Here is a 24,830-nt window from a genome sequence, read left to right on the forward strand (position 1 = left end):
AGTATTAATGTGTAATGCTATTGGGTAAGTAATTCTGAAGCTCAGGAGAGAGATCTAGGTTAGAGATAAGGGATTTATAGGCATGAGAACATCAGAACATAGGTGGTAACTGAAGCCATGAAGTGAAGATCATGTGAGGAGAAGAGGGACTGGAACAGAACCCTAAGGAATGGCAACATTAGAGAGGGGTCTCCAGAGAAGGAGGAAGACAGCTGGCTGAATGCTGTTACCAGATCCCCAAGGGTTTCAAAAAAAAAAAAAAAAAAAAGTTCCTGATAATTCTAATGTCAGGTTGGATCAGGACTGACACGTATCTGCTGACTTTAGTCACATCATTGGGGACTTTGGCAAACCCAAATTTTGAAGGATTGAGAAAGATGTACTAAGTAAGGAATGGAGACAAGAAGTATTTAAAACTTTTTCAAGACTCTTAACTATACTGTGAGGGAAAAGTTAGACAGGTAGGCGGAGCAACGGGATGAGAATTATTTTAGAAAGCTATTTTTAGAAAGCTACTGCTTAATTTTATTTTAAAACGTATTTAAAATTCATTATTTTTAAAAAGCATTATGTGCATATGGTTAACAAATCAACACAGAAGCAATTATGTGCTCATTTCCCACCCCCAACAATGAGCCATTTTAACTTTCTGGCTGATTCTTCATTATGACTAAATATGCTTATATGGCTATTCTTTGATTTTTCACTTTTACATGTTTTATTACCTTCTGTGTATATATTCTTTTTTAAAGGTACAAAAGTGGAATCTTATCATTCATACTGTTCTGCACTTTACTTCTTGCGCTTAAAATATCTGAGACCTTTCTATTTTAACATAGATAGAGCTACCTTGTTCTTTTTAAGAACTGCATAGTAATCTATTTATGGCTCTACCATATTATTTGTTTTCTACTGATGAGCATTTAAGAGGTTTCCAGTTTTTAATTTTTATCGGACAACTGTAATGGCTAATACTGTACATATATCTTTGCGTATTTTTTAAAAGTTTATTTTTGAGAGTGACAGAGAGAGCGAGGAAAGGCAGAGAGAGAGAGTGAGAGAAAATCCCAAGGAGGCTCCACGTGGGGCTCGATGCAGGGCTTTGAAGCCACCAACCATGAGATCACGACCTGAGCTGAAATCAAGAGTCAGCCACCTAACTGACTGAGCCATCCAGGCACCTCTATCCTTGCATATTTATGTGAGCATATCTACAGGACAGATTCCTAGCAGTGGAATTTGTGGGTATGTGTAGTTTATCTTTTGATAAATATTGACAAATTGCCTTCCATATGGTCATGTTGATTTACCACTCCCACTAACAGGGTGGAAGAATACCTGTCTTCCCAGATTCTCACCATCACTGTTTAAAGTTTATTTATTTATTTTGAGGGGGGAGGGGCGGAGAGAGAGGGAGAGAATCCCAAGTAGGCTCCACAGTGTCAGTGCAGAGCCCAATGTGGGACTCGATCTCACAAACTGGGACATCATGACCTAAGCCGAAATCAAGAGTTGGATGCCCAACTGACTGAGCCACCCAGGCCCCCCCCCCCACTTCTTAGTTTATTTATTCACCATCACTGTTTAAAAATTTGTGAATATTGTTGTGACAAAATATTCTTTCATTGTTTTTATGTGCATGAATTAATAAGATTAAACAAGTTTTCAGGTGTTTATCTGCCATTATCATTTTCTGTGAATGTCTTTTCTGATAGATGTATAAGAGTTGTTCGGATTATAATGAAATTCACCTTTTATCTGTCACTTGTATTGCATAATGTTTTCCTCATTGGTAGTTTCTCTTGTGACCTTTTGGATTTTTTTCTTTGCCTTAGGTAGTCAAATTGGTCTTTTCCTTGATGGCTGTTAGGCTTTTTATATTTAGAAAGTACTTTTTAAAAATCTTTTTTCTCGGGGCACCTGGGTGGCTCAGTCAGTTGAGCAACCGACTTCAGACCAGGTCATGATCTCATGGTTTGTGAGTTCGAGCCCCGCATCGGGCTCTGTGCTGACAGCTCAGAGCCTGGAGCCTGTTTCCGATTCTGTGTCTCCCTCTCTCTCTGCCCCTCCCCCACTCATGCTCTGTCTCTCTCTGTCTCAGAAATAAATAAACATTTAAAAAATCTTTAAAAAAATCTTTTCTCTAGTACATTTATGGGTTTTCTTTTTACTTTAAATATTTCATCCAGAATCTACTTAAGTGGCAAAGACCACTGCTATTTCTCAGTACTGCTCAGAATGACATCTCCATTATAGACCATTTAGTCCTATCTGTTCTCAACGTACACAGCACCTGTTCCTTTGTACCTTTGCTGAAAGGTTCCTTTCTCCTGGCTCACAGGTCATGCTCCTTTCTCTCTTGTCCAACACTGCAAAAGCTATATTCCTTTCAAGAACAGTTCAAATCCCATATCCTCTAGAAAGTCTTCCATGCCCACTGTAGCCTGCAAAGACTTTCCCTTTGCTGAAGCTCAAATGATCACATGCTTCCTTGTTTGAGCCTCTTCTTTTCTCAACTTTAACATAGTCGCTAAGCAAATCAAATCTAATTTTTGTTTAATCTACTTTTTCCTACTACCCAAAGCAGCTAAAAGCATGCTGAGTATATGGAATTTGATAAAACACTTCTTGATTTGCCACAAAAGTATATGCATTAGCCACACGTATGTAGCTAATGAGCATCTGAAATATGGCTGATCCAAAATGAGATGAGCTGTAAGTTAAAATACACATTGGAGGGGTGGCTCAGTTGGTTGAGTATCCGACTTCAGTTCAGGTCATGATCTCACGGTTTGTGGGTTTGAGCCCCACATTGGGCTCTGTGCTGACAGCCCAGAGCCTGGAGCCCACTTTAGATTCTTCCTCTCTCTGCCTCTCCCCTGCTTGTGCTGTCTCTCTCTCAAACATAAACAATAAAAAAATGTTTAAATACTCATTGGATTTTGAAGATGGTATAAAAAATAATGTAGCATGTCTCAATAATAATATTGACTGCATGTTGAAATGATAATTTTTGGAAATATTGATTATATATCTATATCTATATCATCTATATCTGTATCTATATCTATTTGTTTTTGTTTTTAAGTTAAAGTATACCCAGGACCATTCTCTATTCTTGTCCCTCAAGGAGGCTCATCATGCTTGGTGTTGGCTCCTAAATGAGGCTGGTTTGAGGATAAATAAGATCTTTTCTAGGAGCCAAAGGCTCTCATAGGCCAGTATGCAATCATTATCTTCATAGTATCAGGGCCTAATCTTTATGAACACTACACATCTTCTTTGAAATTAACTGCTACAGACTTGAAATACAACACTTCCTTTCAACAGGTAGGGTTAAGTGCTCAGCCAATAGAAATGTTAGTAGGGAAAAGGTCAGGTTCAGATGCTGAAGCATCTCCCAAAGGTTTTAATGACTGAAGATTCCTCAATGAACCGAACCAAGTAGATGGAGCCCCTGACTATCCCTTTGGTCACTGGGGCCATTTTCTGCTGTCAAGGAGTTATTTGGCACAGGTGCCACTTGGCTCATAGCCTAGTCTCATTGTAGTCAGGATCCCTGTGTTAGTTTCCTGTTCCTGTTGTAACAAATCATCACAAATTTATTGCTTTTAAACAACACATATTTGGAGCACTTGGGTGGCTCACTTGGTTGAACATCTGACTTCGGCTCTGGTCATGATCTTTTGGTCCGTGAGTTCCAGCCCCGCATCGGGCTCTGTGCTAACAGCTCAGAGCCTGGAACCTGCTTCAGATTCTGTGTCTCCTCTCTCTCTGCCCCTCCCCTGCTCATGCTCGGTCTCTCTCTCTCCTTCTCAAAAGTAAATAAACATTAAAAAAAATAAAACCAAAATAAAACGACACAAATGTATTCTCTTATAGTGCTGGAGGCCAGAGTCTAAAATCAAGGGAGATTGGCAGAGCTGCATTCCTTCTGGAGGCTTCAGGGGAGAATCATTTTCTTGCCTTTTAGTTATTTATTTATTATCATTATTGTTTAAATGTTTTATTTTTGAGAGAAAATGTGCATGCAGGCAGGGGAGGGGCAGATAGTCGGGTGGGCTCTGCACTGACTGCAGAGAGCCCGACTCAGGACTCCAACTCATGAACTGCGAGATCATGACCTGAGCTAAAGCTGGATGCTTAACCGAGTGGGGCACTCAGGCGCTCAATTATTATTATTATTTTTATGTTTTTATTTATTTATTTTTATTTTTATTTTTTTAAATTTTTTTTTTCAACGTTTTATTTATTTTTGGGACAGAGAGAGACAGAGCATGAACGGGGGAGGGGCAGAGAGAGAGGGACACACAGAATTGGAAACAGGCTCCAGGCTCTGAGCCATCAGCCCAGAGCCTGACGTGGGGCTCGAACTCACGGACCGCGAGATCGTGACCTGGCTGAAGTCGGACGCTTAACCGACTGCGCCACCCAGGCGCCCCTGTTTTTATTTATTTTTGAGAGAGAGAGAGCGAGCACGCATGTGTGAGCAAGTGGGAGGGGGCAGAAAGAGAGGGAGACAGTATCTGAAGCAGGCTCTGTGCTGACAGCAGAGAGCCCAATGGGGGGGCTCGAACTCAGGAACCATGAGATCATGATCTGAGTTGAAATCAGATGCTTAACCGACTGAGCCATCCAGGTGCCCTCCTTGCCTTTTCTAACTGCATTTCGTGGCTCACAACCCTTCCTTACATCACTCCAACCTCTTGCTTCTGTCCTTCTATTTCTTGCTGTGGTCAAATCTCCCTTTGCCTCCCTCTTATAAGGACACTTGTGATTACATTTAGGGTCCATCCTGATATTCCATATTAATCTTTCAATTTCAAAATCTTTCATCCTTAACCAAGATTTTTAATCTATACATCTACACATTTGTACACATCTACAAAATCCCCTTTGCTATCTAAGGTAGCAAGTTCCAGGGATTAGGATGTGAACATCTTGGGGGAACCATTATTTAGCCCGCCACAGCCTTACATTCATTTCTCTGCATTACTTTGGTGGAGGGAGAGAGCACCAGTGAAGTCACGAGATTTCAAAGTATCCCGGAGATTTACAGAGAAGTAGGTAAATTCATATCTGTAACCACTGTGATCCACCAAGACCATCCTAAACTGGCCTCGTTTCCATTAGCAATGATCACTCCCTCCCAGCATTGCTTCCTTTAAAATGCTCTGTAGTGCTGAAGCTGAACTCATTACTTCCTTGTCCTAAAAAACAAATGATCAGAGATAGTAAGATGTATGTTTTCTAGAGATGAGATGTTTTTTTCATAAGCGTTTAATTTAACAAGCATAGTTGTGGTCTGTGGAGTGCTTAGAGTGTAACAGCACCTTGTTTTTAATATTCTATATTCTGCAAAATACCTTTACATCCTCTAGTTCATTAGGGCATAGTTACTTTAGTTGTACCAATGAATGAGGTTCAGAGAGGTTGACTTGAACAGGGTGGTCATGCAATGAGTTACTGACAGATCTCGATTCCAAACCTGATGTTCTTTCCACTGCACTGTTCCTGGGCCAAACTTGATCTCATGGGGCTGAGAAGGATCTGAGCTCAGGATCTTAATACATCCTGGAATTGGCCTCAGAATCCCTACCTCCTAAGCATGAAACAGAATGAAACCCACTTTGGGGAGGTCTTACTTAGGGGTCAAAGTTAGGGATAGATTGGAATTTCAGGAATTCAGGGGAAGGTTAAGGTAGCTGGCAAGTCAGAGATACAGTGAGAAGGTAAATAGGACTGAGGGAGACTTAAGAGTGTCTATGTCTGCTCTACGTACCTGCCAACTGCTTCTAAAACACTCAGGAGAGGGGCTCCTGGGTGGCTCAGTCAGTTAAGCATCCGACTTCGGCTCAGGTCATGGTCTCACACAGCTCGTGAGTTCAAGCCCTGAGTCCGGTTCTGTGCTGACAGCTCAGAGCCTGGAGCCTGCTTCGGATTCTGTGTCTCCCTCTCTCTCTGCCCCTCCCCCACTCGTACTCTGCCTTTCTCTCCCTCAAAAGTAAATAAACATTAAAAAAAAAAAAAGTAGCCGTTCTGAAATGGGCCAGGGCTACTGCTTTAAAAAAATAAAAAAATTAAAAAAAAATAAAACACTCAGAAGGGCCAAGCCTATTTAACTGGTAGGCAGCGGCAGGAGTGCTCCTCGGATACTCAACCTAGAATTAGGTCTGACTTCTGTGAGGGGATTTCTGTGAGAATCTGGAAGAGCCAAGAGTGGCCTGGCTGGGTCTCTCATTCTCCAGTGTGAACACATAATTTGAGGAAGCACAGCAACTCTAAAGCCCATGCTCTCTTGCACTGGCTTTCTGGAGTCTCTTCCCAGCCTTAGATTTCTCTGACGTCTCAAGGAATGGTAGCCAAGGCTGACTCTGCCACCTCACCGCCTAGGTTCAAGTCCTAGCTCTGCTTTGGCTTTGTTATGTTGTCTGGCACATGGTGCTATATGTCTTTCCCCCCCCCTTTTTCCTATTTCTTTCTTTCTTTTTTTTAATGTTTATTTATATTTGAGAGAGAGAGAGAGAGACAGTGTGTTGAGTGGGGGGAGGGGCAGAGAGAAGACAGAATCCGAAGCAGGCTCCAGGCCCTGAGCTGTCAACACAGAGCCTGGCTCAGGGCTTGAACTCACAAGCTGTGAGATCATGACCTGAGCCGAAGTTGGATGCTTAACCGACTGAGCCACCTCGGCGCACCACCCCACCCCTCCTTTTTCCCATTTCTCACCAGACCTCTTTTGGTTCCTCTTTTCCCCCTTACTCAATAACTATTGGCAGCCCTCAGACCTAGGACCTCTCATCGTATCCATGTGTTTTTGGAATTTACTACTCATTAAATCTCGATTACTCTATATGAATGACTTCCAGATTTCATATCTAGTCTTGATCTGCTGTCCTCTCCCAAACCATCAATAGCCATGGCCTTGGAATGGGCATCTTACTGCAAAGGTATGTTTGAGAAAACATACCTCAAACTTCCATGCCAAAGACTAGGCTTATCCCTCTCCCAACTTTTTTTTTCTTTTTTAAGTAGACTCCACAGCTGGTGTGGAGCCCAATGCAGAGCTTGAAATCATGACCCTGAGATCAAGACCTGAGCGGAGATCAAGAGTCGCACTCTTAACTGACTGAGCCACTGAGGTGCCCCACTTTCTTAACTTTTTAATTTCTTCCCATTTTCAGTTTCCTGGGCAGTCTTCTGCCCAATCATAGATGCCCTTTTCTTCTCAATACTTGAATTCAGATACATTTCTTTTGTTCATTCATATATTAATTCAACAAGTACTTCTCAGCTGCCCGCCATGTGTCAATCATTGCGCTAGGCCTCAAAGTACAAAGATAAGTTGGGCTTGAGGAGATCAGTCTTATGGTGGTGGCACACAGACATAGAAAGATTATAATATGATAGGGTAAATACTGTAATAGAAGCTTCCATGCAAAGGCCCCACTAGAATACAGTAACAAATGCAAAGTGCTATAGGAGTTGGGGGAAGATTTCCGACAAAATGTAACATCTTAACTGTCTTTGAGGACAAACAGTTCAGCCAGGTTGCAAGGTGGGAGAGCTGGGGGAGAGAGAACGAAAATAGAGGGAATTTGTGCTAAGTCTCAGAGGTATGAAAGGACACGGCAAGTAGGATATGGTGGTATGTGAGAAGTTCAAGTGTGACTGGGGTGTGGAGGAAAAAGCATGAAGGCCAGCGCTCTCCAACACAACTTTCTGCAGTGATGGAAATGGTCTAAATCTGTGCTGTCCAATAAAGTAGCCACTAATCACATATGGCTATTGAACACCTGTAACGTGGCTAGTAAGACTGAGGAGCTGATTTTAAATTTCATTTCATTTTATTCAATTTACATTTAAATAGCAAGCAGCTACCTTACTGAACAACATTGGTTTAGGCACTGGATAAAGGACAGGACTCTAGCTCTAGGAAACACTGAAGGTTTAAAAAAATTTTTTTTAATGTTTATTTTTGAGAGAGAGACACACAGAGTGCGAGTGGGAGAGGGTCAGAGAGAGAGGGAGACACAAAATCTGAAGCAAGCTCCAGGCTCTGAGCTGTCAGCACAGAGCCTGATGCAGGTCTCGAACTCACAAACAGTGAGATCGGAACTGAGCTGAAGTCGGACGCTTAAGCAAGCCACCCAGGTGCCCCAAAACACTGAAGGTTTTTAAGCATAATACTAGCATAACTAGGAATCTGAGGAAGGGAACACTGGCAGCAGGGATCAGATAAGGATAGATGGCTTAACACAGAAATGCCTGGTAGGGACCAGCCACATGGATAGAATAAATGGGACTGACGTGTTATTGGACATGCAAGAATTTACTGGACTTTGTGACTATTTCAGTGTGGGGAGACTCACGTAAGCAAGGAGACTCACCTGAAGTTTGTAGCTTGAGCAATGGGTGGATGGCTACAACTGAGATAGGATCAGGTTTAGAATGAGGGTAATGAGTTTGCTTCTGGAATATGTTGAATCTGAGGTGTCTAAGAACTATCTAAGAGGATATGATTACAAAACAGGAAAAATGCTAATCTGCAACTGTGGAAGTGAGGCCACCAATATATTTGGGGGTTATTAGCATATAGGTAGTTGCTAAACGCATGGGAGTGAAGGAACTCACTCCATGAAAAATACGTAGAAGAGGACTGGATGGACCCTAAGGGGTCCTAAGCAATCAAAATGTGGTCTATTTTGCATCAGAGTCACCTGGGGTGCTTGTTAAAAACAGGTTCCTCCTTGTGATTTAACGCCATGGAATTCTACACTTTAAAATAGTTAAAATGGTAAATTTTGTTACATACATTTTACCATGATAAAAAAATGCAACAAACAAATAAACAAACCCAAACAAACAACAAACCCTCCCACAAATCTAATCAAACCAAACCAACCCAACCCTCAAGCCCCATTCTTAACCTGAATCACTGTTTCTGGAGATGAATCCAGGACTCTCCAGGTAACGTGTTCAATTAAAATTTGAACTAACTGCTTAAAGAGTACATAAAAACTAAGAGATAGGAAGAGAATAAAGGGAGAAGGGTATGGTGAAGAAACCAAGGGAGAGCAGTTTAAAGAAGGGATCAACAGTGCTGAATAGTGCCATGACCCAGGAGGAAGACTGAACAAGAGGCCTCAGAATTTGGCATTCAGGGGGTCATTGATGAATGGGAAATAGACTGTGGAGTCTATCCTTTCAAGGGCTTTGCTCACATTTGGTGGTGAAGAGATGGAGAGACTGAATAAACTTGAAGAGAGATTGGATACAGGAAAACTTGGTGGTTTTAGAGAGAGAATTGAGCACGTTGGCAGGTGGACAGGAAGGAGTTAATGAAGCCAAGGAGACATCAAAGGGATCCTCAATAAAGCAGTCTGGGAGAAGTAGCAGAGGTTGGGATCAGGAACTCAGGCAGAGGTTATCTGGGTAAAAGTTCAATGGGTAAGTTCAGAAGTGAAAAGGTGGAAAGATGAAGGGATTTAAGACTGAAGGCAACTGTCCCTGGATGGCTCAGTTAAGAGTCTTACGCTCAGGTCACGATCTCACTGTTTGTGAGTTCAACCCCACATCAGGATCTCTGCTGTCAGCTTGGAGCCTGCTTGGATCCTCTGTCTCCCTCTCTGCCCCTCCCAAGTTCACGCTGTCAAAAAAAACAGTAATAATAAAACAAAAATTAAAAAAAAAAAAAAAAAAAAGACTGAGAGCAAGAAAAGACTTCCTGATACAGCAAACAAGAATGGTGCTGGCTGGTGGTTAGGTCATCTGCTTAGACTAGTGGTACAGGGATATAGAGTCAAGAACCTGCAGAAGGGTAAAAGTCCACAAGAGTCACTAGGATGAAAGTGATCAGGAACAGGAATATAAAAAGATTGAAAAGTAGTACTGGAGTCTGAGATTGGAAATGACACCAACCACGTAATTATCCTGCACAAAATAGAAAAACCGGTTTTCCTAAATGAAGGTTTTGGTTCCACTCTCCTATCGTTTGGGGAATATACTAGCTTTTGCTCTCTATGCATAGAGTTCAAATTCCCTAGCAGGAACTTTTATCTTCTCCACCAATAGGCCCAAAGTTTAATTGGTGGTTCAGACACTCTTATTCCCCAGCCTTCCTTCTATAACTTCAGAAAATGATAGGATCTTAAGGATTTTGCAGCTCATCAATCCAGTCGCCCTTCTTAGCTAGGTATATTTTGTTTTCCTATCTTCTCTCCACCAAATCCTTCTCCATCTCCCACTTTCCCTTGGACTCAACTCATGGGTGTCAAAACCTGACAGATATCAGTGACGCCTATCCCACAGCATTTATGCTATAGTCATTCAATTGTAGGCTGCATTTTATGCCTGTTTCCCTGCACATATTCCCACTGCCATACTGATGTGTACCCCCCACCCCCATGTTGGTGTGCTTTGGCAGAGGACGGTGACAAAAAAAAGTCCTAAATTAACTTACTCTCTGGTATGTTTTCTGTTCTGAGCTTGGGTGAGGTTCTTTTTCTTGAACTGAAAACTGCCTGGATAGAGTGGTTAAAAGCAGAGGTTTCCTACCTACCCCAGAGTCACAGGACATTCTCGATCATACTCAAGTCACTTTTATTATATATAACTATACAGTCCCACTTCGTTCATTGTGTGGGATATTGGGTCATATTCATTCATCCAGCTGGATATTGGGTCATAATTTAAATCTTTTAAACATCTTATAAATGCTAGCCAGCACATTTTGGCTAGTATCTGTTACATGCTGTGCTGAGCCTGGGCATGTTGGATACATGACCTGCTCTGGAAAGATAAGATGTTTTTCATACTAATTCTCTCCTTTAGCCAAGCCAGTGACTCTTCATTCCAGATTGTATTGTGAGGTGCTGCCTGAAGGCAGGATAAGGAAGTCCAGCAAAAGCCTGAAGAAGCCAGATCAGATTCAAGTTGCCCATGGAACAGATACATTCTAAGGCTAGCCTGGGCTAAGTCTCTAACCACTAGAAGCAGCCCCCTCCATATCCTAGAACCAAGATCACTTTTTCATGCCATCTCCATCCGGAGAGCCCAGCTCATTGCTCCACAGATACAGTCTCTTCGTCCAGAATCAACTCAAACAGTGGGGAATAGATACTGATTCTTTCAATTGCATGTCTTGGACATTTTGCCAAAAGTTTCTGCCAGGTTTTGAGGCTGCCTTACAATCACGAATTAAGGACAGTGAACTTAATTCTTTGTATAACACTCTTTCAATATCTCTTCCCTGGCCTTCCCACCCTCCCATTTCACTGTCTCCAGGATCTTAATCTGTTCTTTTCTTTCCCTTCCTCTACCAGTGATTCAGGAATTGGATGAGTCTCTGTGGCTTGTTTTGCCCTGAAGAGCAGAAGGCTTCGGTCCCAGCTGGTGTTGCCAAAGCAGCATACTAATTCCATGCCATGGTCCTGGGTCAAGATCTGCACAATCTGATTGGCCATATCACCTCGGATGGCAAGGGAACGGAAGTGGTCAAAGTCATGGAGGCCCAGCTTCCGGAGACGCCTTGCAGCTGCCCGGTAACACTTCCAGGGCTGAGGCTCCACAAGGAGGTAGCGGCAGAGGGAGGAAAGGTGGGCTAGGAACTCCCACAGACCACGGTCCCCATGGTTCAGATGAATCCACATGGTTACTGACATGCAGAAGCCAATGTCAAAAACTGACCGTCCAAACTGGTTTAAGAAAGAGCTCAAGAGAACCTTCCGGGTTCTTTGATTCATAAAGTCCAGGGTGATAAAGGTCAGGGCATCAGGAAAAGGACATTCTTTTTCAGCTCGTTCCACCAGGACTGGATCTATGTCGCAGCAGAGTAGATGGAGTTCTCCTGAGGCATCTGAGCAGGTCTCCCCATCACGTAAGGAAAGGAAGTGTTTGTACAGAGCCACACTCAGATCCTAGAGAAATCCAAAAGAGCTTTGTCATTGCAGCTCTCAACCAGTGAATGGAAGAAAGACCTCTATCTCTTATCATCTCATTGGACTGCCACTTAGTCTTTGCTTTATAAGATATGAAGCTCCTAGACTAAGAAGGTTGCCCAAAAAGTTTTCCACAGAGCAAGTTCTCAGTGCCCTCCACGGGTCTCAGGCAATAATGTGTCATCTCTATACTTCCCTGACATTGATGGTAGGTTGGGCTGTATGGTTGAAAGTTACAGCCAAATGGATGCAGCAAAGGAGCTGAGAGCAGTCTTGTCCAGCTTGAGTAATATGCTGGTAAACTCACTTTTTTCAGGTATCTCAGACCTCAGGGAGAAAGAAAGGATTCCAAGGGCATAGCCAGCATTCCTTACCAGGAAGGTGAGGAACCAGAACAAGCACCATCTTATAAACATCTGCTTCTCAGACTTGTGATTGGGAAAAGTCTGGATTCCAAAAGTCCTCGCTTAGCCTTCATTCTACAGCCTCAATTTTACTGTCTGCCTTATGCTTCACCACCCCCTTTTGAGATTTATTCTACTTCTGCATCTATTACTTCCCAAAGTCACTGCTGACTTCCTTCTAGCCAAGTCTAATGATCTGTGATTTTCACCACCTCAGCACTTTGACTCCTAAACAAGTCACTATCTCCTTTGTCTAACATTGACTTCTATAACCATTACAACTAGTTCAAATTTGTGTTGCTCTAATCCATTTTTCAAGGCATTTTTCTATGCACCACTTGTTTTGCTCTGTGCAACAATCCTGTAAGGAAAATACTTATGCTCTTTGTACAGGTGAAGAAAGTGTGGCTGGAAACAACCCAGATGTCCAACAATAGTAGCATGGATGAAGAAATGTGGTATATTCATTAAGATGGAATACTAAATAGCAGTTAAAAATGAAGGAATTCAGCTCAGTGCATCAACATGGATGACTCTTACAAATATACAATGTTCATCAAAAAAGCAAGACACACGCAAAAAATACATGGCAAGCTTCCATTTATATGAATTTAAAAAATGGGTAAGATTAAATTACATTGTTTAGGGATACAAAAATAGTGAGCTATAAAGAAAATCAAGGAAATAAGCATAAGTCAGGCTAGTTGTTCCCTCTGGGTGGAGGGGGGCGGTTTAGGAACAGAGAAAGTTAAGAGACTTTTGGGGTTCTGACAATGTCTTATTCTTGATCTGGACAATGGTCATAAAGGTGTCTGCTTTATAATAGTTCATAAAGTGTAAATTTATGTCTTATGCACTTTTCTGTATGTGTGGCATAGTTCACAAAAAATTCTTTTAAAAAGTCATGCTGGGGGCGCCTGGGTGGCGCAGTCGGTTAAGTGTCCGACTTCAGCCAGGTCACGATCTCACGGTCCGTGAGTTCGAGCCCCGTGTCAGGCTCTGGGCTGATGGCTCGGAGCCTGGAGCCTGTTTCCGATTCTGTGTCTCCCTCTCTCTCTGCCCCTCCCCCGTTCATGCTCTGTCTCTCTCTGTCCGAAAAATAAATAAACGTTGAAAAAAAAATTTTTTTTAAAGTCATGCTGTTGTTGTAGATTAAGGACCATATTTAGAGTAGGAAGGTCCTATACTACGCTGCTTAATTTTCTCCCCATTTCTATACTTATTTCTTTGCTGACTCCCTCTTCCTGTCTGATCTTGGGTGTGCCAGTTTCACTAGTCATTTGTCACTTCATCCTTCCTCTGCCACATCTCTTCACCTTCTCCAACCTCAATTCCCCAATCCCAGAATACCCTGGAAGCTTGAAAAATAAAATACAGACTCAAGGGCTCAATCACTCAAGATCCTGATTCAGTAGGGCTACAGTGGGGCCTGGGAGTTTTAAAAATGTAAATAAAGCACCCTATAAATTATGGTACACGCATACAATTTTGAAGCTGCTAAAAAGAATGTCGTGACATGAGTGATCTCCAAATTATTAAGCGAAAAGCAAGGTGCCAAATAGTGTGCTACTATTTGTAAAGGTAAAAGAGGTGATATTTATACATACATAAATGCCTACATACACACAGGATACATACCCAAGAAATTATAAACAGCGGTTGCCAATGTGTAGGGGGGAAGGAGAATTTAGGGTCAGGAACAGAGACTTACTTTTTGTTACATGCCTGTGATTTGCAATCATAGGGTCAGAATATCTGCTCCTGTAGGATATGGTAGTAGTTACAGATAGGTGTCAAGGGTGGCATGTCGATATTTTGAATGTAATTTCACTATAATCACTCTACGCCTAAGAATACTTTGAGGTAAGAAGACGTGGCAATGCCTTCCTCCGCCAAGGAGCTGTATCCTCCCTCTCAACCCTCTCCACTGTACTCAGTCAACTCACTGCTTTTAAATAAATATCTACTTGGCTCCAGGATGCATCCTACACCGTATGGCACACGAATCTTAATTCCAGGCGTGATTCCGTCACCCCTGGCTCTTCTCTCCCAGTAACCCAATCCCAACCCTACGCTCCCAAAGGCGGGTGTCCGGACGCCCCCTCTCCGCAGCCAGGTCGCCAGCCACGCTGTACAGGAGGCAAGCGCCGGAAGCCCCAAAACGGTGGCCCTTCCCATCCGAGGTTTGGCCGTGAGGCGGCGAACGCACAAGCGGGAACGCAGGAATTCGGAACGGAGTTTAAACTCATTTGGGGAAAGTGGTGATGGGTGTGATGCCACGCCCAAACCACAGCCCCAGCGAACGCAGAGGAAGCCAACCGCTCGGCTCCCCGACCTCCGACCCCGCCCCCGTCACTCACCCCAGAGTTACACCCTACGTCGAGCCCCAGGATCGGCCTCGATTCGGGACTCTGAGGGAAAAGCCGGCGAAGCAGCTCCGGGGGCAAGAGGCGGAGCCGCTGTTCTGGAGGATGGAAGCGGGAATACTGAGGGAAATTTCCAAACGGGGCGGCCCCGGGTTCCAGAATTCGCGGTTCCTCTTCCGCCGCGGCCTCTTCAACGCCCCCGGTGGCCTGTTTCGTGGACGCCGCCATTTGTCAGCCTGGCTTCTGGGTCCCGGCGGAACCGGAAGTCGGATCCCGGCGCGGGGAGGGGACGGGACGCCAGCGCGCGTGCGTTAAATGGCAAAGAAGGGTGGGTCTGAAGGCTGACGTCCCCTCTGGGAGCGCGGACAGCCGGGCCTTGTGTTACTTTGTTGCACCCTCACCACCACCTGGGGGGTGATTAGATCCATTATCCCGTTTTGTAGGCGAGGAAACAAACGCAGAGAGGTTCCGTGCCTTGCCCAAGCTGATACAGTTTCAACTTGAGCTATACCCAGAACAAGGAGTTTGTGGGGATGTTGGAAATCAATTTTGGTCCAGCTTCCTTTCTTTCCATATGCATTGAGACTCAGGAAGTGGAAATTACCCAGATTCACACAAGGAATCTGTGATACAGGAACTTGCACCCGGTTCATCCCATGGCTCCAGGAAAGGGTAGGCAGGAGCTGTGGGGCACTTGAAGTGTCAGAAGACCCAGGTAGTCCTGACTGCCAGGTGGGACAGGTGGATAGGGGCAACTGTGATTTGTGAGCTCTTTGAGAGACAAGGACCATGGCTTATGAGCCTGCACTGAAGAGTGCTTATCGGGTGCCAGACCCTCTCTAAGACCTCTGCATATATTAATTCTATACTCTTTAAAAAAATTTTTTAATGCTTATTTATTTTTGAGAGAAAGACAGAGTGCAAGCAGGGGAGGGGCAGAGAGAGAGAGGGAGACACAGAATCTGAAGCAGGCTTCAGGCCCTGAGCGGTCAGCACAGAGCCCAACGTGGGGCTCAAACTCGTGAACTGCGAAATCATGACCTGAGGCAAAGTCGGACATTCAACCCACTGAGCCACCCAGTGGGCTCTATATTAATCCTTTTAATCCTCACATCAATCCTGTGAGGCAAAGACCATAATTATCCGTTTTTTATATATGAGGACATTGGGGTACAACGAATTTGTAATTTGCCCAAGTCATGTAGTTAGAAATGATGGTACCAGGATTTGAACCCAGGCAGTTGGGCTCCAGAGGATGTGCTTGCAGCCTTGAATCCCCTTTTGCCTACCGTAATATCAGGCCCAAAGATGCTCAGTAAATATTTGTTGAATGAAAACTCAATATCAACAAATCGTGCTGGGAAAACTGGATATTCGTATGCAAAATAATGAAAGCGGGCCATTATCTTACGCAAAAATCAGCTCAAAATGGATTCAGAACTTACATGTAAGACCTAAAACTGCGTGACAGCTAGAAAAAAAAATAGAGGAAACACTGATCTTGGCAATGATGTCATAGCTATGACACCAAAAGCACAGACAACAAAAGAAAAAATAGACAAGTGGGACTACATCAAACTAAGAAATTTATCTACAGTAATGAAAACCATTGATAGACTAAAAAGGCAACTTACAGAATGGGAGAAAATATTTGCAAACCATATATAGTATCTGATAAGGATTAATTTCCAAAATATGTAAGGAACTTCTATAACTTAATAGCAAAAGAACTAGTAACATAACTAAAAAATAGGCAATGGACTTAAATAGACATTTCTCCAAAGGAAGGCATATAAACGGCCAAAAGGTATATAAACAGATGCTCAATGTAACTAATCATGCAAATGAAAACCACAATATCACCTCATACATGTTAGGATGGCTATTATGGAAGAACACAAACAAAAGACAACAAGTGTTGGCAAGGATGTGGAGAAAGTGGAACGCTCGTATGCTGTTGGTGAGAATGTTAAATGGTGCAGCCTCCATGGAAATTCTACAAAAAATTAAAACTAGAACTACTATATGACCCAGCAATCCTATATGTGGGTATTTATCCAAAATCAAGATCTTGAAGACAGAGTAGCGCTCCCATGTTCGTTGTGATACTATTCGCAAGAGTCAAGATGTGGCAGCAACTTAAATTTGTTTAATGTTTTTTTATTTTTGAGAGAGAGAGGGAGACAGGATCCAAAGTGGACTCTGTGCTGACAGCAGAAAGCCCGATGTAGGGCACAAACTCACAAACTGTGAGATCATGACCTGAGCCGAAGTTGGACAATTAACCGACTGAGCCACCCAGGCGCCCCAAGATGCAGAAACAACTTAGATGTCCACTGAACAGATGAATAGATAAAAATAAATGTGATATTACATACAGGGGAATACTACTTATCTTAAGAAAGAAGGAAATCCCGCCATATGTGACCACGTGGACAAATCTTGCAGACATTTTGCTAAGTGAAATAAGCCAGTCATGGAAAGACAAATACTGCATGATTCCACTTATGTAAGATATCTGAAGTAGTCAAATTCATAGAAGCAAAGAATATAATGGTAGTTGCTAGGGACTGGGGGGAAAGGGATAGGAAGAGCTGTTAATCAATGGCTATAAAGTTTTAGTTATGCAAGATGAATAAGGTCTACAGATCTGTTGTGCAATATCGTGCCGGTAGATAACAATCCTGTGTTATACACTTAAAAATCTGTAAGGGGCACCTGAGTAGCTCAGTCCATCGAGTGTCTGACTCTTTTTTTTTTCTTTTTAATTTTTTTTTCCCAACGTTTATTTATTTTTGGGACAAAGAGAGACAGAGCATGAACGGGGGAGGGGCAGAGAGCGAGGGAGACACAGAATCGGAAACAGGCTCCGAGCCATCAGCCCAGAGCCTGACGCGGGGCTTGAACTCCCGGACCGCGAGATCGTGACCTGGCTGAAGTCGGACGCTTAACCAACTGTGCCACCCAGGCGCCCCGAGTGTCTGACTCTTGATGTCAGCTCAGGTCTTGATCTCAGGGTCATGAGTTCAAGCCCCACACTGGGCTCTGCACTGGACGTGATGTCTACTTAAGAGGGTTAAGAGGGTAGATCTCATATTAAGTGTACTTACCACATGAAATAAAATTTAGGAAAACAAAAACAAACTCAATAGAGGCTGCAAGTCGATGACTAAAGCCAAGTTTGCTTTGGGAAAGTTAGAATGGAAGAAAGAAAGGAACTGAACTGAAACAAAGTGGAATGGAGGTAGACAAAATATGGGCTGAGCCAGAAATGGGAAAAACAAAACAAACAAACAAAAACAACAACAACAACAACAAAAAACCAGAGCTGGTAAGGAGAGAAACTGAGGGGTCAGCCCAGATAGCAGTTTCCAGTTAGAAGCCAGGATGGCCCAGAATACCCAACAGGTTCAGCCAGGGGTCAGCAGAGTTGTATTGACCTCTCCCCATTTTAAAGGGCCATTTTAAAGGGCCTCTTACTACATGAGGCCTGCGGTTTGCAGATAATGCTATCAGAGGTTAAAATGAGCCTTGTCTCTTTCCCTCCCAGTTTTTACTTCATACTTTCATCTCTGCCTGATCTGATCTATTTCGGGACATAAGTTAATGACCAAAAGTCACAGTGAACTGAGTACACCACAGTACTCTGAACAGCTTCCAGAAAAGGGTGGGGGTGGAACAGCAGCACTGGTACCATTTCTCTCCACAGTATTTGACAGATTTTGGTGAGCCAGACTTACCTCTTTCTGTCACTAGATGGTGCTAGCACAAACACTTGACACCCTTCATTTTCAAGCAGCTGGAAATCACCTTGCTTTTGTAAACACCTTTTTGTTTGCATATTTAAACACAGCATAGGGGCGCCTGGGTGGCTCATGTGGTTGAGCATCTGACTCTTGATTTCACCTCAGGTCATGATCCCAGGGGTCGCTGGACTGAGCCCCGTGTTGGGCTGCAAGCTGGGTGTGGAGCCTGCTTGGGATTCTGTCTCTCCCCCTCTACCTCCTCCCCTATTCGTGCTATCAATCAATCAATCAATCAATCAATCTTAAAAAGACACACACAGTATGTATTTTTGCCAGTATTTAAGTGTTTAATTTCATTAAGGACATTGGTATGTTTTGAGTTTTTGAAACACTCTTCTCCAGAAAAAAAAATAGGGGCCAGGACAAGATGGTGAATGGCATGCCCCTCCTAATTCTGGGATCCTTGAGAAGCAAGATAGGGGTGGGTCTGGTAATGTTACTGGGGACCTAAAATATCTCAGAGATGAGCCCGTAAAGAGGCATTTTAGTTTAACTCACTGGTGACTTTTTGACCCTGTGCCCATTTGTTATATTTGAATGACCCAGATGACCCGATAATACTCAGCTCCTGGGTTTGGGGCCTTTTCACCAGCCTGAACACCTCAAATAGCTATAGCGATACCTAAGAGCATGTGCTACACTGAAGTTGGCCGGGTTTTGTGGATCCCAATGCATACACAATTGTGGGAGTGGGGATGCTTTAAAGAAAAAAAATTATAAATATAAAGACAGATGTAAAAGTGAATATTTATTTACAATGAGAAATCACACCAAATTACACATTTTTTAAAAGCTCTGGAATTTTAGTTCTTACATGAAAGACACTTGTTTAAGGTTTCCCCCCAGTTTGATAACATTTACATGACATTGCCAATAACAAATTGTGAATCGGAAAGAGATGTTTTTTTAATTTTTAAGTGTTTATTTATATTTGAGAGAGACAGACAGAGACAGAGACAGACTGCAAGAGGGAGAGGGGCAGAGAGAGAGGGAGACAGAATCTGAAGTAGGCTCCAGACTCGGAGCTGTCAGCACAGAGCCCCACGTGGAGCTCGAACGGTGAGATTATGACCTGAGCCAAAGTCGGAAGTTTACCCGATTGAGCCACCCAGGCGCCCCTGAAACAGACTTTTCTTTTTTTTTTTTTTTAAAGTTTTTTTTAATTTATTTTTGGGACAGAGAGAGACAGAGCATGAATGGGGGAGGGGCAGAGAGAGAGGGAGACACAGAATCAGAAACAGGCTCCAGGCTCTGAGCCATCAGCCCAGAGCCCGACGCGGGGCTCGAACTCACGGACCGCGAGATCGTGACCTGGCTGAAGTCGGACGCTTAACCGACTGCGCCACCCAGGCGCCCCTGAAACAGACTTTTCTAAACGATCAAATAATAAGGCAAATTTGATCTGCGATGCTAAAAAAAAAAGACTGAATTATGTTTCTTGTCCTCTCTAAAAAATGGTATTATTAAATCCTTGCCGTATGAAGAAGCAACCAAAACGTATGCACCCAAAAATGTAAGAAAAAAGTAATATTCAAGCGTGGCTGACATTTCATTCATCAAATTATTATGGGAGTTTTTTAATGATATTTGTGGTGTTTGTCAGCTTTAAAAATTTTTCCTGTACAGGGATTAATCTTAGATATACTCTTCAAATTTACTACATTTACTAGCTGATTTGCCTTTGAAAACCTCATTATAATTGGTGTATTAAGAGTTTTTCCTTTTCTGCATTGATATTAGTCATTTGTGTCATCAAAAATATGTAAAGCTAGGAATTCTGAGAAATTGTATTTTGAACAGTTCCCATCAAAAAAGAAAAGAATGTATGGTACACTTAATGATATACTGTGTTATTGAGGATATTGCCAACAGGACAAAACTTGTTTTGACTGGATGTCAACATGGACAGAATCCTCTGCTTATATTTTTGCACAGCTGACAATCGGAAGAATTTTCTTCAGACTAGCTTCTGGCTTCATACATCTTCTAAGCTTTATTTTCCTCTACTCCTGCACACTTCTGGTGCCGGGTGCTAAATGTAGGACACGTTTAGATATTGATTTGAACTCCGGCCTTGCATCCACAGGTCATAACATCATGTGAGTCAGCACATGGGTGGATAAGAGACTTCTGGAACTCTTCCTTCATCTGGGCAGCAGGTAAAAATTCAACAACAAATGACCTTGTAAACATATTTCTAGGGCCTTAGCTATGTTCTACATGTGGAGGAGGACCCTAAAACCTGAGCTTCATTAGCTCCGTGGAAAATAAATCTCTGCTCTGCACGAAACATGTACCCAAGAACATCTAAAACGAAGAGGTATATATACAGAATTGGAAATATCCCAGGAAGGGACAGTTGACATGTATAATGATTTCTACAGCTTCCTAAGGAACCTTGTGACGGGGATATCTTGGCCCATGGTCTAGTCCATCCTACCCTCCCATTCTTTCCCTCTCAAATCATGCCCTAGAGGCTCTGCTCAGTCCCTGCTGTTCCACCTCACTCACTGCCTCCATTTGGGGGTCATAGGGCCTCAGAGCTGAGAGTTAAGTAGGAATCCGTGTATGTTTTTAAATATTGAATCTATTTCCCTACAGAAACAATACCCCAGCAAGGGACTCTTGCCTGGACTTTTGGAACACACTGCATCTGTAAATGGAGAACTTACCCTTTTTTTTTTTTTTTTAATGTTTATTTATTTTTGAGAGAGAGAGAGTAGGGGAGGGGTAGAGAAAGAGGGAGACAGGGGATTCGAAGTGGGCTCCACGCTGACAGCAGAGGGCACGGTGTGGGGCTCGAACTCACGCACTGTGAGATCATGACCTGAGCTGAGTTGGACACCCAGCCGACTGAGTCACCCAGGCATCCCTGGAGAACTTACTCTTTATTATAGTTGAGAAATTCTATAATTAGTCCTTGCAGAATTTTAAATCACTTGAAAATTATAACCATGCAATTTATAAATGGAATGTTATAGCTGAAAGGCAACAAAGAGAACTCCTATTCTGAACCCTTCATTTTCAGATAAGGAAACAGAGATCCAGGTGGTAAAGGCAGTTTCTCCAAAGGTGGAGCCAAATTAGTCAGGGCACGCTAAGTACAATAATAAAAAGCCCCCAAATCTCAGTGCCGTACCATAATAAAAGTTTATTTCTTCCTCGGTTGTCACAGTCCATTGTGGGTCAGTGGGCAATGAGGGAAGGGCTCTCTGCTTCTCAGAGACTTCATGGACCCATCTAGAAGGTCCACCTTTCCCTGGGGCTTCAGAGTCCTCCAGTGAGTCCTCCATATCTGGCAGCTGAGGACAGACCCTGGACAATCTCAAGGGATAATTTAGGAGCCAGATCCAGAAGAGGTATTCTTTACTCCCACGTACATTCTATTGGCCAGAACTCAGGTCCATGGCCCACATGGATGCAAGAGAGATGCAGAATATAGCAATGTGCCCAAGAAAAAGAAAAGAAAACGTGAATTTGGGATAAAACTAACTGATCTCTGTCCAGGAAGAATGAGTGAGGAGGAAGGGAGTGAATGTTTTTGGAATACTGACCAGAAGATTGCTGCTGGGTTTTTGTACATTAGTTGGCTCATTGGTTTATTTATTTATTTATTTCTATCGAAAAAAATTTTGTTTGTTAATGTTTGTTTATTTTTGAGAGAGAGACGGAGCATGAGTGGGGGAGGAGCAGAGAGAGAGGGAGACAAAGAACCCGAAGCAGGCTGCAGGCTCTGAGCTGTCAGCAACGCACGAACAATGAGATCATGACCTGAGCCAAAGTTGGACGTTTAACCGACTGAGCCACCCAGGTGCCCCTAAAACCTCATTAAAATGGTAGTAAATTCACAAACCTTCAAGGACAAAGAAAATTGGAGAAAGCACAATAGCAACAAAATGTGGGACACTGGAAAGTGGATCGCAAATGTAACTGCTTGAGCTAACCGGGAGAGCTCACTCCTAAGGCGTTGGGAAAAGAAAGTCAGGAAGAACCACAATTAATGCTATGGAGTCCCCTAAAATTTCAGGAATTGATGGCAAAAATACTTCTGATACATGGTGAGTAGATGTGTCTCAAAAACAGAAGAATTATTCCTTTCAATAAATGATGCTCGAACAATTAGGTATCAATAGGCAAAAAAACAAAAGAAAAAAAGGATTCCAACCTAAACACCGTATACAAAAATTAATAAGGATAATAGACTTAAATGTAATGTGTAGAACTATACAATTTTCTGAAGAAAATATAGGAGAGTGTCTTTAGGACCAAGGGCTTGATGAAGAATTCTTATATATGACACCAAATGCATGAGCTATAAAAGAAGAAAATCAATGAATTGGACTTAATCAAAGCTAATTGGACTTAATCACTTTTACTTTGTGAAAAAGCTGGTTAAGAGGGTAAAAAGACGAGCTAAAAATAGAGAAAAGACACTAGTAAACTACACACCTAACAAAAGATTTGTATCGGAAATATGTAAACAACTCTGTGGGTCCCTGTGTGGCTCAATCCGTTAAGCATCCAATCGGCTAAGGTCATGATCTCATAGTTGGTGGATTTGAGCCCCTCATCAGGCTCTGCACTGACAGCGAGGAGCCTGCTTCAGATCCTCTGTCTCCTTCTCTCTCTACTCGTCCCCTGCCCATCCTCTCTCTCTCAAATATAAATAAACATTAAAAAAAATATATGTAAAGAACTCTTAGAATCCTATGGTAAAAAAAACCCAAACAATCTAACTAGAAAATATGTAAAAGATCTGGAAACATTTCACTGAAGAGGATATACCAGTGGCAGATAAACACATGAAAAGATGTTAAACATTACTAGCCACTAGGGAAATGCAAACTAAGACCACGATGAGATATTCATACACACGTATTAGAACAATGAGAATTAAAAAAACATACTGACATCTTCAAATGCTTGAATGCAGAGAAATTTTGGATTCTCATATATTGTTGTTGAGAATGACAAATGGCATGGCCAAAATAGTTTGGCAGATTCCTTTTAAAAAACAACAAACAAAAGTACCTGACTGGCTCAGTAGGTAGAACATGCAACTCTTGATCTTGGGGTTGTCAGTTTGAGCCCCAAGTTTGGTGTAGAGATTACTTAAAAATAAAAAAAAATATATCTTTAAAAATAAAATAAATAAATATAAAAAACAACAAACAAAACAAACAAACAACAAAAACTCCTAAGCATACACCAACTAGAATGTTTAAAATGAAAAAGACAGGGGTGCCTGGGTGGCTCAGTCAGTTAAGCATCTGACTTCAGCTCAGGTCATGATCTCATAGTCTTTGAGTTTGAACCCCGTGTAGGGCTCTGTGCTGACAGCTTAGAGCCTGGAGCCTGCTTTGGATTCCATCTGCCTCTCTCTCTCTCTGTTCTTCCCCCGCTCTCTCGTTTTCTCTCTCTCTCGAAAATAAATAAACATTAAAAAATTAAAAAAATTAAATGAAAAAGATAATAATAACAAATATTGATGAGAATGTGGAGAAGTTAGAACCCTCAGACATTGCTGGTGAGAATCTAAAATGGTACATCGTGGGGCGCCTGGGTGGCGCAGTCGGTTAAGCGTCCGACTTCAGCCAGGTCACGATCTCGCGGTCCGTGAGTTCGAGCCCCGCGTCGGGCTCTGGGCTGATGGCTCAGAGCCTGGAGCCTGTTTCTGATTCTGTGTCTCCCTTTCTCTCTGCCCCTCCCCCGTTCATGCTCTGTCTCTCTCTGTCCCAAAAATAAATAAACGTTGAAAAAAAAAATTAAAAAAAAAATAAATAAAAGAACTATCAAAGAACTAATTCAAGAAAATTTCCCAGAGCTGAAGGGCTGATCAGGTGTGAAGTATAATGGATAAAGACAGTTCCCCATCATGATACAACTTGGTAAATTTTGAGAACATTGAGGAAAAAGAGGAAACCCTACATGTTCTTAGGAAGATTTCATGGAAGGGTTCAAGAATCATAATAGTGGATTTCTCAACAGCCACACTGGCAGCTAGAAGGCAATGAAACAATGTTTTGAAAATTCTGAAGGAAATTTATTTCCAATCTTTCATTTGATACACAGCCAAATGATTAATTAAGTGTGAACACAAAATGAAGACACTTCCAGACATGTGAGAAGCCAAAAACATGTTTTCCCATCAACTCTTCCTGAGGAAGCCGTTGGGAAAGGTTTTCCACCAAAATGAGGTAAGAACCGAGAAATCCATGGAGTCTAGAATGCATGTTTCTAATAGAGGAGAGTGGTGAAGGGTACTCCCCAGAATGGGGAGGCCCGAGGATTCCTGTATAACAGCTGAACAACAGATAT

The 24,830-nt window shown here is 42.5% G+C and overlaps 2 protein-coding genes across 2 annotated transcripts in view; both read right to left on the reverse strand.

Annotated features, from left to right (window-relative positions):
• Positions 1–10,582: 10,582 nt before the first annotated feature.
• BCDIN3D (BCDIN3 domain containing RNA methyltransferase) lies at positions 10,583–14,946 on the reverse strand. Its single transcript, XM_047868452.1, has 2 exons — positions 14,701–14,946; positions 10,583–11,915 (listed from the first exon to the last, which is right to left on the reverse strand). The coding sequence occupies exons 1-2, from the start codon at positions 14,932–14,934 to the stop codon at positions 11,271–11,273; spliced, it is 879 nt and encodes a 292-aa protein (XP_047724408.1). The 5' UTR covers positions 14,935–14,946; the 3' UTR covers positions 10,583–11,270.
• A 5,681-nt stretch (positions 14,947–20,627) lies between these two features.
• Positions 20,628–24,830, reverse strand: part of FAIM2 (Fas apoptotic inhibitory molecule 2) — a 45,648-nt gene continuing 41,445 nt past the window's right edge. The window contains exon 13 of the mRNA XM_047868554.1: positions 20,628–20,639. The gene's annotated coding sequence lies outside the window, so the exon portion shown is untranslated. The remainder of the gene's footprint in view (positions 20,640–24,830) is intronic.

This window comes from Prionailurus viverrinus, chromosome B4 (assembly GCF_022837055.1).
Source record: "Prionailurus viverrinus isolate Anna chromosome B4, UM_Priviv_1.0, whole genome shotgun sequence".
NCBI classification, from domain to species: Eukaryota; Metazoa; Chordata; class Mammalia; order Carnivora; family Felidae; genus Prionailurus; species Prionailurus viverrinus.

What these genes read in the sequence shown, in the direction of transcription:
- BCDIN3D (XM_047868452.1), bottom strand. Translation starts at nt 14,934, where the DNA reads ATGGCGGCGTCCACGAAACAGGCCACCGGGGGCGTTGAAGAGGCCGCG. An exon ending in ACGTAGGGTGTAACTCTGGG is followed by an intron (nt 11,916 to 14,700) that starts GTGAGTGACGGG and finishes GGATTTCTCTAG; the next exon opens with GATCTGAGTGTGGCTCTGTA.